This window comes from Solanum lycopersicum, chromosome 9 (genome assembly GCF_036512215.1).
Source record: "Solanum lycopersicum chromosome 9, SLM_r2.1".
Classification (NCBI taxonomy): domain Eukaryota; kingdom Viridiplantae; phylum Streptophyta; class Magnoliopsida; order Solanales; family Solanaceae; genus Solanum; species Solanum lycopersicum.
In genome coordinates this window covers 53769167-53787578 of record NC_090808.1, presented here as the reverse complement: position 1 = coordinate 53787578, position 18412 = coordinate 53769167, and the positions used below count along the sequence as shown (strand labels likewise).

Below are 18412 nucleotides of genomic sequence, written 5' to 3'. Positions count from 1 at the left end.
CCAATAAGGATAAAAGAGGATTTGTACTTTTAAAATACTTACTATGTAAAGAAAGCGACATTTTTTTAAGACTGACAAAAAAAAATGATGCCACATAAAATGAAACGGAGCTTCTGAAAGAATTACTCATTTTTTTGTCGTCTTTTTATCTTTGAACCCGTTACATATCCAAACTGATTGTTAAGATCCCATTAGGTTTGGTGGTGGGGATTTGTCATAAATGATTAAATGTTGGTTTGCTCTCTCCCCTAGTTGGAGTAAGACATTATTAAAGGTCCCACACTATAAACTAGTTGTCAAGTCCTTTTCAACTACACTAGCTCGACAGCTATCTCCTCTTGACCTTTTTCGTTCTTATACAAGAGAAAGACAATTCTACAATTGCATACAAACATCCATGTGACCTCAAATAATGACTTTGTTTCTTACTTCCCTTCCTTTTCTATTCAAATTTTAAATTACATTAGTCCATACAAGACAAAGGTATAACTAGGGGTGATAATTGAGTGAGTTTAGGTCAAATTTAAGTGATCCATAATGAATTTAAAGATATTAACTAGATTAGATGTCAATTAAATTGAAATGAAGTAAACTTACCGATGCACATGTTAATAACTGGTTCAAACTTAAACAAATTATGTTTCATTTTACCAATACAATATCGAGGCACCACATACCATTATCTCCCTATTATGCCATTACTAAATTAGTCACTAAGTAGTTCACAATTCTACTTAATTTTCTTAATTAGCATTGAGATATTAAAACAAGAGATAGATGGAATGAAGTAAAAATCGAAGAAGATAAAATAAAAGTGAAAAATTGAGGAAGAAAATGGGCTAACATTAATTAGAAAATATCAAGAACTTCTAAAATGAAATTGTTGCAGAGTGGGCAATTGCCCCTTTGAACCCAAAGTTCCCTTGAACACAATCTGCAAAATGTATGTCCACAAGGTATAAACGCAGCGCCCTTATGCCTCACCATACACACACAACAATTATTATATTCTCCGCCGGCGCCGACGTCAACAACATCAGCAACGGCAATGGTGCCGGTTTCGATGCCGGCAACATCCAATTCATCTTCTTCTTCATCTGCATCTCCATCTTCAATCATATACGCTGATTCATCTCCATCATTCTCTGTTAACAAGGCCATTAATGACATTCGCGCAGGTTGATCCTCCAATTCCACTCCAGTTTCATCTCCATCAATCTCTGCAGTTTCCAATATTCTACTTGTTGACCCAGATGCAGATGTAAAATTTTCAACAGGAGTTATTGGATTGCTATGGTGTTGAATTGAAATGTTAGGTTTAAGACGGAGTTTGTTTCTAAAATGTTCCCATTTTCTGGGTTTTCTGCTGTTGTTGCTGGGATCGTCTCGAATGATATCGAAGAGAGTTCTGCTGGAGTTATGAACAAGGGAAGAAGAAGAAGATGATTCTCGTACGTTGCTCAACACCGCGCCTAATGTAAGGCCTGTAAGATTATTGTTATGATCTTGTTTGACTCTGAGAAAATCTGAAAGGTTTGGGGTATCGATTTTATCATTAAACATCAAAGTTCTAAGACTAGTATTGCTTTCCATTTTTTCAGATGAATATGGAAATGGAGATCGAAAAACTCAGATCTGTGGCAGTTTTATTGAATACAAATATAAGAAAGAAGAAAGTGTAAAGGGTAAGACATAGGATTCCTAAGAAGTCAGCAATCAATGAAGAAAGAAGAAATATGTTAAAAGAAGAGACACAGAGTTCTAAAGAAAAAGAAGGATGATGGAGTTTGTGGGGTTTGAAATATTTTATTCAAGAATTATTAGTTTTGTTTTAAAATTATTAATAATTTTAAAATAGTTTTTTATTTATTAATTAAATTTAAATGTATTTTAATTTGTTATATAAAGTAAATAGTGACCTTAAATTCTTATAGAAAAAAAGATCATTTAAATAACTCTAAGCTTGACAAGAATGAAGAATGTACTTCGCCAATGTTAATAAATTATTATTCAATTAGTTTAGTAAAAAATATTATGAAAGTATCAATACTTTAAAAATGGAATGAGAATACATATTGCATTTTTAATCCTTCTCTCTTTTTATTTTAGGGTAGAAAATTTAGCTAGAATTTTCAAATTATAAAATATTTAAAATATTTTTTATTTAAAATATATTGATTTTTATTTTTAAATTAAAAAATATTTAAATTAAAATGGTAAAATTACTCAGAAGAATAAAATAAAATAACATAGATAAATATCATTGTGGCTAAATTTTGTGGAGAATTTTCCTTTATTTTCAAACTTTCAGGGAGGAGGAGGGTTGGGGGTGCACAAAAGACTCTGCGTGGACGTTATGAAACCTCAGTTAAATGGAGTTATTTTGATTGGAAGGTCCCTATTATTACTATTATATTTCTGATCCAGAAACATAAATCTTTTTTGTATTATTTTCTCTAATCCATTCTGTGCAATAATAGTTTTATTAATATTTAGAAAGTTAAATTATTTATTTTCCTTCCTCTAATGAATGGACCTCACTAAATTAATATAAGTGGAATTTTAACATTTTATTATTTTTATAGAGGTATTATTCAACCGATAAATTAATATTTATTAATTTAAAGAGTGTTTCAATACCGTAAAATTTTACGGGGATGAAACCTCAGAATACTTGAATCAACTTACTTGTGAAAACGTCATTTATTAACTTGAGGTCGTGATTAATTATTTTGATTACCACAATAAATTAGACGTTGCTAACCTTTTGGATGGGTAAAAATGATACATGTTCAAAGGTCCAAAACATAGAAGAAATGGTGGATACCATTGAAAAGAACAATGTTGATGATAAAGTTGAAGATAATATAATACATTTGGAACTAGTCACGCATTAGGAAACACCTATCGTATCTAGAACACTTCAAAATTTTATGGTTCAGTTCGAAAAGACAAAACCAAAATATTTGGATGCAATAAGAAAAATTAGCGATAAAGTACAACTAAATTTAAATTTTAACAAAAAACCAAATACAACAGAATCATATTTCACTAAGTTGTCTTAAATACATTTGTACTTTTAAAGAGTTATTAATTTATGATATTAATGAGACCATATATTTATATAGGGTCTTCTGAAAATATATTATCATATTATCTTATCAAAAATGGTGATTCTTTACATTGACCGATGTCGGGATCAAAGCAAAATATTATCTTAGATGAATTATTAGTTAATCAAGTATTAATTTAGTGAGGACTTAATGTATTTGAGGTTCCAAGATTAAATCTTGGTTGCTACTCTTTTTTTTTTCTGAACCCTAACAAGTGCTTATAATCACAAAATTTATCAAAGTTCATAATAATTTAAAGAAAAATGCACAAGTACCCCCTCAACCTATGCCCGAAATTTCAGAGATACACTTATACTATACTAAGGTCCCATTACCCCTCAGAACTTATTTTATAAGTAATTTTCTACTTTTCGGCCTACGTGATACTAAATTGAAAAAAAAAGTCAACCAGTATTAGGCCTAAGAGATAGTGCCACATAGGCTGAAAAGGGATAAAAAATTATTAATAAAATAAGTTCAAGGGGGTAATAGAACTTTAGTACATTTTAAGTGTGTCGCTGAGATTTCGGGCATAGATTGAGGGGGTACTTGTGCGTTATCCCATAATTTAACACTGTAACATAATTTTGAATCCGCCACTGCTTATTGACACAAATAATTATCAAATTTATCAAAATTCGTGACAATTAAACAATGCAACATAAATTAAAATATCAATATACTCTATTCAGTCTATATTAAGTGAATTATTAAATATCACACACTTGTTAAGATAAAATATTAAGGATAAAAATTAAAAGTTTATCTTTTACTATTATCCTTTTTTGTTTATCATTTTTAAATTATTTTACTTGAAAACATAAACTAGTGAAGAACTACATTAAAAAGAAAAGCAAATATAAAAGAAAACCAAAGTGACAATAATTCTTTTGAACTTTAAAACATTTAATTACTTATTTTAAATTATGAAATAAGTTCACACAATTCACTTAAAATGGGAATAACATTTAGTAAGACAAAAAAATGGATCATTGGTATATATTAATAACACAATGATTATTAATGCTTGAATAATAATACAGAGACTTTAGTATTATAATGTTTTTTTTTAATCTAAGTGTATATATAGTTCATTGTTTCCCACCTATTCTTGTGTTTAGATTAGAACTCCACAAAAAGTTTTTTTTTTATATAAACATATTTGTATTACAGTGAAGGTCTAATTATGTGTAGTCCTTTTAAGATATGTTTAGGAATTCTACTTGGGGACCAAATTAGATTCCCCTTATAAATAAAGAGGTTTTCCTTCATTGTAAATGAGATCCATGAATCTTGAATATACTTGAAGATGAATAAGAAATATTTTCTTTTCGCCCTACTTTATTCTTCTACTTGTTTATATAGTTTTATAACACGTTATCACCACAATTGTTCTATTCTTAAAAAATTATGATAGAAGACGAAAAAAGTGCAAAAAAGATTTTGCATAAGTTATGCAATAAGGTTCTCATATCTTTAAGGTATGATTTATCTTTACTTTGTTAGTTGTAATTATTTATGTGACAGATTTGTAGTTACCATCTAGAGTAAATATTTAAAGAGAACTGTCGATTTTTTATACGTTTTATTTTAGCCGATTGAGAAGAGAATTTCTTAGTTTATTTTAATAGTTCAATGTATAAGGATTTTTTAATGATTGTGAAAAACATAAACAATCTAACATTTAGAAATCCTATCAATTATCCAGGATGATAGAACTATATGATTTTTCACATATATTTAATACTATGATCTGAATCTTTCATTATAATTCTTGACTTGATTGAGTAGAAGTCATTCTTTTTGGTTCATTAGAAGTTGTTTCTCTCTCTCTTGCCTTGTACGTTATGTATAACTTTATTGGATAAGATTATATTTTTATGGTAGAGAGAGGACCCTTTAAATAGAGTTTGTTTAACATCATTCCCACCTTTCCATCATGGTGAATAGTGGAGAAAATGGATAGTTGGAAAAGGTAATGGGTAAGGTGAAAGACTAAATGGGTAGTTGAAGTAACTTCTCCACTTATCCAATTAGAATTAAAATTTAGTTAGTATTTAAATATTAAATCAAAATAATATTAATGTGAGTGGGTCATAAAACAAATATTCTCCCACTTGACACACGTAACATCATTTGCTTAATGATTTAATAAACATTTCAATTACAATATGCACATATACTAAATTCAATATTATTTGTTGTTATTAAGTAAATCAACTAATATGAGCCATGGCGATTGTACACCACTTTATTTGACATAGTCCCTTCCATGCACTACAATATTAGTTTATTTCCTGAACAACATTTCATATACATAACGGGTCCATCATAATGCTTAAAATATCTTTATCTAAAACAAAACCTGTCATCATCATTCTCAACATAACGTGTACAAGATAAAACTAATAACAACAGAAACATATATATAGTTGAACTCAAAGTGTCAATTGCATAAACATAATCTAATATTTTCATAAAGTCATTCATTGCTATTAAAGATCCATTCTTTCAACATGTTCAACAAATATTTTGGGCGGTAATCCTTTCGTCAAAGGATCAACAATCATAAGTTTGGTGCTAATATGTTCAATTGTCATTTCATGTTTCTGGACTTCTTCCTTAACTGAAAAGTATTTCAATTCCATATGTTTGGCACCCTTAGAATATTTATCATTTTTAGAGAAGAAGATTGTTGCAGTATTATCACAATAAATTTTCAGCGGCTTGGAAATACTGTCGACTAGTCCAAGTCCTAAAATAACGTTCCGCAGCCAACTAGCCTGAACTGTGGCCTCAAAGCATACCACAAACACATCTTCCATAGTGGATGCAACTATAACAAAATGCTTCACACTCTTCCATGATATTTCTTCTCCAGCTAATAGGAACAAATACCCAAATGTGAATTTTCGTGTATCCACACAATCAGCATAATCTGAATCTGAATATCTAATCACATCAAGATGATCAGATCTTCTATAAGTGAGTATATGATATTTAGTTCCTTGCAAATATCATAAAACTTTCTTCGCAACTTTCCAATGATCCATTCCTAGATTACTTTGATAACGACCCAACATTCAAACAGCGAAACTGATGTCTTGTCTAGTACATGTTTGGGCATACATCAGACTCCCAACTATTAATGCATAAGGAATATCATTCATTTGCTTACATTCTAATTCATTCTTTGGACATTGATTGAGACTAAATTTATCTCCTTTCTGAATTGGAATGGAACTTGATGAACATTTTTTCATTCTAAATCTCTCTAACACTTTATTAATATAGTCTTTATGAGACAAACCTAATAATCCTTGTGATTTATTTCGAAATATTTCTATTCCAATCACATAGGATGCCTCTCCCATATGTTTCATTCCAAAATTATTTGATAAATATCTCTTGGTAACATGCAATAAACCAAGATCATTAGAAGCAAGCAAGATGTCATCAACATGCAGGACTAACATAATAAACTTACTCCCACTAACATTCAGATATATACACCGATCAACAATGTTTTTCTTAAATCCAAAAGTGACAATAATTTCATTAAACTTAAGATATCATTGTCGAGAAACTTGTTTAAGTCCGTATAATGACTTCTTAAGTTTATACAACATGTGTTCCTTTCCTTTACAAGAGAACCCTTCAGGTTGATTCATATAAACTTCTTCCTTCAAATTTCCATTTAGAAAGGTTGTTTTCGCATCCATTTGATGTAGCTCTAAGTCATAATGAGCTACTAAAGCCATTATAATTCTTAGTGAATCTTTTCTAGAGACAGGTGAAAATATTTCTTTATAGTCAATGCCATCTTTTTGAGTGAAACCTTTTGCAACAAGTCTGGCCTTGTAACGTTCGATGTTGCCAGTTGAGTTACATTTGGTCTTAAAGACACATTTACACCCAACTGTTTCGCAACCTTCTGGTAATTTAACAAGGTCACATGCATCTTTCATAGGTATTTGTCCATCTATCAGAATTATTACTTTCAATGGCTTATGAAAATGAAACTGGATCATTATCAATTCCTAAGTCAAATTATGACTCCTGTAAATATACCAAATAGTCATCAGAAATAGTAGGTATCTTTTGTCTTTGAGATTTTCTTAATGCTACTTCTTGTGGTACATCAACTGCAGGTTCATTAATTATTACTTCATTGAGATTAACAGGAGCATTAATTTGTTTTTCTTGTTGATTTTAGGTTGTGCAACAACTTTAGGAATAACATCTTTTAAAAAAGTAAAGATAAAGAAACCCTCACCCTAACTTCTTTAATTTCCACTTTACGTGGTTCTTCACTCCACTAACTTCACCATTCTCAATGAACCTAGCATTTCCAGTTTTAACTATTCTTGTACTGTGATTAGAACAGTAAAATCTATACATTTTTGTTTTTTCTAGATATCCAAGAAAGAAACCACTGATTGTTCTTGAATCCAGTTTCTTTTCTTGTGGGTTATAAACTCTTACTTCTGCCAGGCAACCCAAACATGCAGGTGCCTTAAACTAGGTTTCCTTCCAGTCCATAGTTCAAAGGAGTCTTTGGGGCTGCTTTACTAGAAACCTTATTAAGTAAATGGAAGTCCTTAAAGCATACATCCATAATGAAAGAGGAATAGATTAATTACTTATAATACTCCTAATAATGTCCATTAATGTACGATTACGCCTTTTTGCTACACCATTTTGTTGTGGTTTTTCAGGCATTGTGTATTTAGCACATATGCCATGTTTTTCGAGGAATTTAGCAAATGAACCTGGATGTTGTCCATTTTCATCATATCTTCCATAATATTCACCACCTCTATCTGACCTGATTATTTTCACTTTTCTATCTAGTTGGTTTTCAACCTCAGTAATAAAGACCTCTAAGGCATTTATCGCTTGATATTTTTCATGCAACAAATAGACATACCCATAACGTGAACAATCTTCAATAAAAGTGATAAAGTATTTTTCTTTACTGAAAGATGTAATATCAAAAGGACCACATATATCAATGTGTATAATTTCATGAAGTTGTGTGTGTCTTGTGGCTCCTTTCTTTTTGTGTCTTGCTTGTTTTCCTTTCATATAATCCACACAAATGTTAAGGTCTATAAAATCTAAATTTGGAAGAATTTCATTCTTAACTAATCTTTCCAATCTTTCTTTGGATATGTGACTTAAACGTTTGTGCCACAAGAAAGCAAATTGTTCATTCACCAAACTTTGTTTAGTTCCAATATTATGATGCAGAGTTAAGAGTGTTTCGACAAATAGAATTAAGATTCAGTTTGTATGAGTTATCACAAAGAGTACCAGTATCAACGAGATAATTATGTTTAAACAAACTAAAACATCCATTACCGAAATTAAAAAAGTATCCAGTCTTATCCAACTTAGACAAAGAAACTAAATTTCTCAAAAGAGAAGGTACATAACAAGTTTCAAGTAAATCTAAGTGGCGCCCAATATCAAGGATAAAAAGGTAAGTTCCTATAACTGTAACTGAAGCCTTCACTCTATTCCCCATATGCACATATCTTTCATTCTGGTTTATGGATTGTGCTGTAAGGAACCTCTGCATCGTATTAGAAACATGAATAGTACAACCAGAGTAATCCACCAAGTATTATAAGGCACTTCAGTTAAATTTGATTCGAGATATGTAAAATCACTAGGCTTACCTTTCTTCTCGAGTCATGCCTTAAATTTCAGACAATCTTTCTAAAAGCATCCAGATTATCCACAGATATGACACTTATCATTCTTATATACTTGAGAGGAGGACTCATTGACATTATGGTGTCTCTGTTTTCCTTTAGCATGTTTCTTTCCTTTCTTTCCAACTCTTTGATGACTTACAAGGTTAATGGAGTGGGTTCATTGATTCTTGAGCCTTACTTCCTCCTGAACCAACATTCTGTACAATTCATGCACGTTTCATTTATCTTTTATGGTATTGTAGTTCTTTGGAAAGGGCCATACTCAGAAGGTAATGAGTTAATAATGAATTGTACAAGGAAATTTTGTTCCACTTCAATTCCCAAAGACTTAAGTCTTACTGCTACGTTTGTCATTTAGATGAAATGCTCATGCATGGTATGTGAACCATCAAACTTCATGGTGGTCAAAGTACCCATTAGTGTCCCAGTAAGAGACTTATCAGCAGTTTGACAGGATTCTTCCACGAATATCAGAAAATCTTTTGCATTTCAGTTTTGGGAAGAGTAGTTTTAATGTTTCTCACAATATTCATTTGCATAGACATTCTGCCTAATATGTTAGATCGACCCAGTGCTTCTAATGAGACCTTTCTTCAGTACTTCTAGTTTTAGTAATAACAGTTGACTTCTCGGTGTAAAGTGCAACATCAAGATCTAAAACTTCGAGGTGGAATTTGATCTGTTCGCACCAATTTGAGAAGTTAAGATCGTTAAAGGTCGTAACGGAGGCAGAGTGCGAATGAAGAGCAAATGCTGCAAATATAATATACTCATTTGTTAATACTTTGAGTTATGAATTTTAACTTACTATCAAATTCAGAAATGGTTTATAAATTCTTAAATGTATATTGATGTCCTTCTTTGGGTGAAACATCAAAATACAACTTAAGACATAATGATGCTTAGAAGTGAATTTAACGTAATTCAATAATTTTAAATGTGTCAGTCAATAATATTTATTATCTTTGGATAAATAAATAAAACTAACGACACATCTAAATTATCTCATTAATGTATAATGATTATAAAATGAATTAATCAACCTTTGGGTGATCCCTAAATATCTTACAATCAAAAAATTTAATATATCCATAAGTTATATCAGTTATAAGCATCAAAATAATGGATAATTGAATATACATTTAGTCATTATTATTTTGAATTAATTCTTCAAAGATTAGACCACTTTGGTGATTAACTAATCTCATATGCATAATTTTAAAAATAAAATACATCATGATAGAGAATAATTATTTCACTTAATACTACCTATTACCATTTTCAAATAAGGAAAACATTAATTTTATGAAAAGTCACTAGTTCTTAAACCATACTCTGATACCACATATAAGGATTTTTAATGATTGTGAAAAACATAACCAATCTAATATTTAGAAATTCTATCAATTATTCAGGATCGTAGAACTATATGATTTTCACATATATTTAATAATATGGTATTTCAATCAATAATGCATACGCGAATATGCCATTACAATTCTTGACTTGATTGAGCAGAAGTCTTTTCTTTTGGTTCTTTAGAAGTTGTTTCTCTCTCTTGCCTTATACTTATGTATAGCTTTGATGGATAAGACTATATTTTTATGGCAGAGACAGGACCCTTTAAATAGAGTTGTTTTAACATCACTCATACCTTTTCATCATGGTGAGTAGTGGAGATAATGGATAGTTGGAAGAGGTAATGGGTAAAGTAGAAGACTTAATGTGTAGTTGAAGTAACTTCTCCACTTATCCAATTAGAATTAGAATTTAGTTAGTAATTAAATACTAAAATAAAATAATATTAATGTGAGTGGGTCATAAAACTAACAAAATGAGCACAATTTAGTGAAAGATATGTTTTCTACCTTTATATGAGGTATGCAATGTATTAAAATATATTTATTAACTACTAATGTTTATTATAATAAATCAATAATCTCAATTTTGTGTGTAATTATAATGTACAATCATATTAATGATTATCAAAAGTGATAATATTACAATTATTTTGAAGATTTGAGATCGAGCCTCATTGTGGGTAAGACGATAAATTTAAGATTTATCGCAGCAAAAGAATAATACAATGGGTTTACATCCCATCACACCAAAAGGGTAAGACATCGGTTAAAGTCCTAATGCGTCATGATGAAAAGATATTGGGTTCAAGTTCCAACGATTTATGGCCTAAGATACTCTTATATGGAAAATACATTGAATTTGAGTCTTAATGCACTATATTGATGATATAATAATGACTAAAGAAAAACTAATGTGTATATGAGAAATTGATTGAATTTGCTCAATTACATAAAGTAGATGTGGTAGTAGCACATAATATGTCTGAAAGAAGACAAGTGATTGAATAATGCACATAAATATGGAATGAGGTACTAAGATGTCATAATTTGATATGCTCACATATTTATTTATCATTCATGAAGAATGAGAACTTTTGATACATGCTAAAAATATAGATGCATTCTTAAGGGAACGAGGTATAAGCTACCATGCTAGGCGTGGGAAAGATCGCAACCTTTGGTTAATGATGTGGTATCACCAAGAATTTCTCTAAGAAGATATGTATTATAGAAAAATTTCATACTTTATCTTCAAGATTGCATTGAACAATAATTAGTGCTATTGAGACACATTCTATAGTAAATAAGAAATTTACTAATTTCAATCCCTTTTTAATTTGGCATGACTGTCTAGGACATCATTAGTCTATAATTTTTAGACGAATATAGAAAATTAAAATGGACATCCATTGAAGAACCTAAAAATTCTTTTAAATGGTGAATTTTCTTGTACTGCTTGTTAGCAAGGCAAGTAAATTGTGAGAACATCATAATCAAAAGTTGAGATTGAATCCCCTGCTTATTAGGAACATATACATATATTTGTGAACCTATTCATCCACCTAGTGGATTGTTTAGATACTTAATGGTCCTAATAAATGTTTCATCTAGATGGTCTCATGTGTGCATGTTGTTATCTCGCAACTTGATATTTGTAAAAATGTTGACACAAATAATACGATTACATGCACAATTTTCCGATAATTAGAGTAGTCCATTCAGTGATGGGATCACGACTCACCTCTAGACGGAGTATAGTACTTGAGAAGAAATAAATTTAAAAATTACTATAAGAGTAATAAAAATGAAATTTATTCATATAATAGTAAATTAGAAATTTACTAAAGCAAAAGACAATGATATAGTAAACTTGGACTTTACAAGTACTAATAATTTTATTAGTTGGCATGAATAATTTGATAATTTCAAAGATGTGCATACTGAGTAATAGACATTCATTGAAGAACTAGAAGACTATTCAAGAAATCTTTATGTTTCTTGTTCTCCTGATAAGTTGTTTGAATCAACTAAAGTTGGGACTAAATCCCTAAATTCTTAAAAGTATAGAAGGTGAATATGGGCTCGTTCACATATCATGTGATATGATAAAGCGATGCATCTATAAGATAATCACATGTGTGTTTGTTGTCAGCTTGTTGTTTGACATTCACATAATAGTTTGTGCTAGATAATTGAGTTAAGAGTACAACTCTAAGAATATGTAATTAAGACAATTTGTCTTGATAATAGCGACAATATTCAAGATGATATTGTAACACTCCAAAAGTCCATGACTTAGTCTAGAGACTCAATATATGAACCAAGCCTTAAAAATGTTTCTAAGCCTAAATAATATAATGAAACTAATTAGGAGGCGCTAGAGTCAAAACATAAAGAAACGACCATGACGTCTGGAGGCTAGTGAAAATTGAGCTACTGTGACTTGGTGTGTTTCAAGGGGTTTTAAGAGTCGAAAATGAGTCAAATTGGGTGAAAATATTGGAAACACCTGTTAGGATGCTTTTAAGGTTGAAAAGTCTGGGTACGACTTCCCAAGGACTATCCTAAGGGTCCTTGAGGAGGACTCATCTATTGGCCCCAAAATGCCCAATTTACAGTGTTCAACCATGAGCACAAACGACGAGCCGCCGTTTGAAAGACGCTCTGTCGTTTGGTGTCATTGGTTGAAACTTAGAAACTTTCCCAAAAGGCTCCAAAATGGAGTCTCTGACCAAAACCGCGAATGACTAGTACAGTCCCGTTGTTTAGTCAACGTGGCATCGATGGGGTCTCATCGTTTGAGACCTCATTTTACTGTCCAAAAGTCAATTAAGTTGGTGGTTAGAAAATCGATTAATTAATTAATTAGGGGTTTAGGTCGATTATAATTAGTTAATTAATGACTTATAAGTACCCTAATTCAATTAACTAACCTAACACCCCATTATTTCATTAAACCCGAATCTCTCTAACTTCTCTCTAGTTTCTCTCTCCCCAAACTTAAACCTCCATTAAAGGAACAATAGAGCTTAAAGAAGGGGAAAATTCACCAAGGAATCCATCTCAATTCATGTAAAAATCATCTTCAAGGTATGGTTTCTTTCACTCTTGGGATTCTTTGCCTATGAAGCTCATTCAACTATGGTATTCAAACTTCCCCAAGAATAGGGTTTCAATCTAGACATGGGTTCTCTTTTCAAAACGAAATTGTTATTCAATTGTGGTGAATTATGGTATTTTATCATTTTTTAACTAAGTATTGATGGTAAATTATTGGTAATCACTAGCGATATTTCCTTAAACCATTGTTCTTCCCTAAACTCATCATATCTTGAAATTATATGGGAATTGTGGAAGATGATGAGTATATGATTATGTAGAATGATAATTGCTATGTATGACTTCTTGAATTTACCCTATTTATGTATTTTTAATGTATCTTTTGGTAATTTAAGTATGAAGGCAATGAAGGGACAAGAAGGTATAAAGATTGATCCTTCTTGAATTCAATTATGAAATATAAGTTACTTAGATAGTAATGCTCCTATGTCTAATGTGTGATTCTGATGTTGATAACAAGTATTCCTCATCCTTAATCCTAGACAATTGAATTAGGTATTAAGTATGTATGAATGTTATGATATGATTATATGATTGAAAATAGTTCTCCATGATTATAATAAAGTATTGAGTGAAAGGTTTACTCACTTGTATGTGATTTCTAAAGTGAAAGGATAGTTCTCACTTATGAATACCTATGAGCTATTATGATGAGATATTCATATAGGGAGTCTAAGAGACTAATGTGAACTTGTAAGATGATTACTAAAGGGAATAAATGCTTAGCACCAAAAGGGAATGTAAAGGAGATGGGGGTCTCACGTTTAGTAAGTTCGGATCCTAAGCCACATGGGTTTCCTCACGTTTATCAAGTACAGATTCCCAAGATGTGTGTTTTCTCATAAGATGGAAACCTCCACGTTTAGCAAGTCAAGGTTTCTAGTAACAATCTCATTGACCCTTAACTATGTTACCACATAGGATTCTAGCTTAGTAGATCACCTAGATAGCTATGCACGAAAGGTTACACCTTACGCAAGTATTAACCATATGTTTTCAGTGTGGGATTAAAATACCAGATCCCATGTAGCTCACATGGTCTAATGTCGGTTATTGCACTTCTTTCTCGAATGTAAAATTAAATGAACAAGTTAAGTATTGAACTTTTATTAGGGCTTTTCCTAAAGGTTCTACATAGTGTGAGGGAGGGTATGAGAATCTCTTACACATTCCACGTGTGGGATCCTAAGGGATAGTTCTAGTAGTGTTCTTTTATGATTATGTTGATTACATGTTATGTATGTCAAGTTATATATGAATCTTATGAATCAAGCATGTCATGATGAAATATGAGGTTATGTTGTATGCATGAAGTAGGTGACCTAATGTGATACTTAGCTTTGGATAGGGTTATGGGGTTCTATTCTTGGCATTGCCCAAGTATTGCTTGGGTTGCTTATATGTGGGGTTAATATCATATTGGGTTGAATTATGATGTTTCATTGTATGTGCATTTGATACTAAACATGGTTTTGACTAAATTGTTCCTTTTCTCATGCATTGGTGATTTTATGCATAGGTCTCGTACTTAGTATATTTGGTTTGTACTAACCCATATTTCTTTTCTTTTCCCCAACATTGTAGGTTCCAAACATCAAAGAGCTTCTAGACAAATTTCAAGGAAGAGTTGGAACTTTTCCCAAGTTATTTGTGAGTCCTCAAGTTTGGGGATGTTGTCATCCTTCCACATCTAGCTATAATGTTGCATATGTCAAAAAACATTTATTCTTTCTTTTATTATTTGAGACTATTGTTGTAAGACTATATATGTCATATTTTATTGAAGTAAGGGCTATGCCAATATTGTAATTCTTAATTAGATGGTTTATATGTGAGACAATATTATTAGACAATCTTATGGATTGGTTATATTGCATAAACGAGAAGCTATGTATGCTTCATAAGCGAGGAGTCTATGTAAATTTCATATATGATAAGTGAGAAGTTTAAGTAACTTCATTGTGTAAAAGTTTTAAATTTTACGCATTTTTGATCTATGATATGTAATGATAAATGCTAAGGGCTAGTCTAAGTCCTCTTCGAGGACAAAGACGCCGGTTACATCTAGGCAGTGCTCCCTAGTTGTGACATATGTGACATTAAATGTCTCAAATAAATGGTGAAATCATTGGCTATGAAAACAAAGCTCGATATATTGATTTGAAATATGATACCGCATACAAAAGTAATTATACACATCATACCAATAGATTCTGATCTTTCTTTTTTAATTAATTTATGGTCAGGGACCAAACGTTTTTATTTAATAATATACAATGATACACAAAGATAGATTCTCCAAAAGATTGAGATTTCTGTTAGTTTGTCTAACATAAAGGGGAGATTAGAAGTAACACGAAAATTGTCAATACTCCTATTGATGTCCCTAAAGGATATAGTCAATAACATGCATGAAGCATGATAGACTAATCAATTATACATAAAATAATCCTTGAAAATAGGAAAGGACACAAGAATCAAAATAATCATAATAAGGAGACAATGTGCTCTTGGAGAGCCTACAACACAACACATCATGAAACCTCATGAAAGGGGTACGTACCTAAAAATAATAAAGTGATAGAATTTCAATAAGTTATGTCGTATTGTGAATTAGTACAAAATGGTATATCATTGAAAATATCTTTGGTACAATAGCGCCAATATTGTAAAAAATTATTATGATATAAATTCTACGACTATTAAAGCATGTTGGAGTAGAAATAGTTATAAAGTGAAAAGTTAAACGATGCATCTTGGTAAGCATAAACTTATTTGACTTGCAATCTAGGCACTGGAATATGTCATACATTTAATATTGAATATTTTCACTTGGCGAAATTGATATGAAAATATCCATTGGGTTCAAAATCTAAAGCATATACTCCCTTCATTAAAAAAAAAGACCTAATTTGACTTGAAACACAGTTTAAGAAATAAAATATTTTTAATCTTGTGGTACTAAATTAATGTTATGTCAAATATACCAAAATTCCCTTTAATCTTGTTGTCTTAAATATGCCATGTGAAAAGTTCAAGTTAATGTGTTGCCAAAAAAGGAAATGAGTCATTCTTTTTGAAATAGGCTGAAAAGGAAATATGGACATTCTTTTTGAAACAGAGGGAGTACAAGGTTTCAAAAAAACTTGTTTATCATCCATATAAGGATTAAATGGATTCAAAACGCATAAAGCATATACAAGTATTGTTATGCAAGTTGATGACTAGAATTGAAACTCTTAAAGAGTTTTCAAAAGGCAATAGATTATTTGCTTAAAGAAGTTGAAGTAAGGAACTTGCATAAATCCTTTATCCTGAAGGGAAAATTCGTAAAAGGAGATAGAAGGAAGCATATTTCGTCTAAGTTTTTCTATACTCGCGAGCTTCCAAGAATGACATATCAACATGCAACATGTTTGTTCAACTATAATATGGTTGATTTATCCACCAATTCTGTATCAACTACAACTTTCAAAAATATGGTGCACAAACTTGAAAAATGAAGATTCTAGTCTCTGAATTGATGTTATCATTAGGGAGAGTTTTATTGCAATATTTTTAGTGAGACATCCATAATGCATATTATTAATGTGTATACTCTTTTTCCTTCACTAGATTTTTTTCCTATTGGGTTTTATCTAGCAAGCTTTTAGCGAGACACATTAAATCTACCGATATTCAAAAGGGAGTGTTCTAACCATATTTCTATTATATTGAATGTTTAATTATATGTGGAGTCCTTTTAGGATATAGTTAGTAATCATACTTGGCGACCAAGTTAGGTATCCGCTACAAGTAAAGGGGTTTTCTTTCATTGTAAATAAGATCAAAGAATCCTGAATATACTTCAAAATGAATAAGAAATCTTTTATCTTCTCCCTACTTTATTCTTCTTCTTGTTTCTATAGTTTCATAACATTTTCAATTATTCATTGAATTATTATGGAACTTTCAACTTTATGTAATTGGGTAAAGGTCTACCAGAAAAAATTATTTTTTATGGCCTCTAACTAGCTAGGAGACGAACAATTTTATTGTCATATTTGCTATTTTCTCACTTGAATTATTTAATGGTAAATAATTATCATCTTAATAATTTGATAACTTACTAAACATTAATTTTAATTTTCAAAAGATAGACCATCTACTTTTGAAATTGAAAAGACAATAAATGATAATAAAATCGATTATCTCTGTTTACACATAAAATTGCAAGTTATATGGGTTTCATCCAATTACAAAATTGAAGTTATGAATTGAGTTTTTGTTTATTTATTTAGGTTATATTGAATATATTAATATGTAATTTAACTTTTTTAGGGTAATTGTTGATGGTTTGATCTAAAATGAAGAACATGATCATCAATCCCTTACCCTAGGTAGTAATCTTGATCTACATTGTATTGTGATTATTCAATTGTCTTGGTTATTAATTAGATTACTATCCTTTGGTGTTATTATGAATAAATTAATATGAATTATAGACCTATAATGCTAGTTATTAAGATATGATTTAGGTTATGAAGTATATTGTAAAATTAGCCTATGTATCTTGTCTTAAGATATGATTTAGTGTTGAATTGTGTTATAGAGATGCAATTGGCCTTGTTATCTTATTAGTTATAATTGTGATGATGCTACTCTCCTAATTAAGTTTTAGTTATGGGTTGATGGTAAGACCTTGATGCTGAACTATGAAAAAGACTTGGTAAGTTTTAGAATCTTTATCCTTATTTCCAATTGTGATTAATTGTGGTTAAGTCATGATGTTACGTTGGAGTACACCTTATACTAGATGATAGGGTGGTATGATGTTTAATTTAAATTTCTTGACTATGTTGTGGAGTTGATTAAGGTGTATCTGATATAAGGATGGAGAAAACTATCAATGTGACTTGATATGCTATGAAATGATAATGTGTTAACCTCACTTATATGAATTGCGATGAAGGACTTATACTCATACAATTCTTATTGAGCTATTGATGATAATGATTATACAAGGGATAGACCCAATGACCTAAACTAAGCTGGATCGATATTTAAAGGCTTAAAGACATTTCAAAAAGGGATTCTAGCTTAGCGCCGAGTGAAC

General features: G+C 30.6%; 1 protein-coding gene across 1 annotated transcript; it reads right to left on the bottom strand.

The window, feature by feature from the left end:
- Nucleotides 1–822: 822 nt before the first annotated feature.
- On the bottom strand, nt 823–2165 carry LOC101254727 (uncharacterized). Its single transcript, XM_004247033.5, has one exon. It carries the CDS (start codon nt 1591–1593, stop codon nt 850–852), a length of 744 nt encoding a protein of 247 aa, XP_004247081.1. The 5' UTR covers nt 1594–2165; the 3' UTR covers nt 823–849.
- Nucleotides 2166–18412: the final 16247 nt, after the last annotated feature.

Bases quoted from the DNA above. Each gene is read 5' to 3' on its own strand.
- LOC101254727 (XM_004247033.5), bottom strand. From the start codon at position 1,593: ATGGAAAGCAATACTAGTCTTAGAACTTTGATGTTTAATGATAAAATC.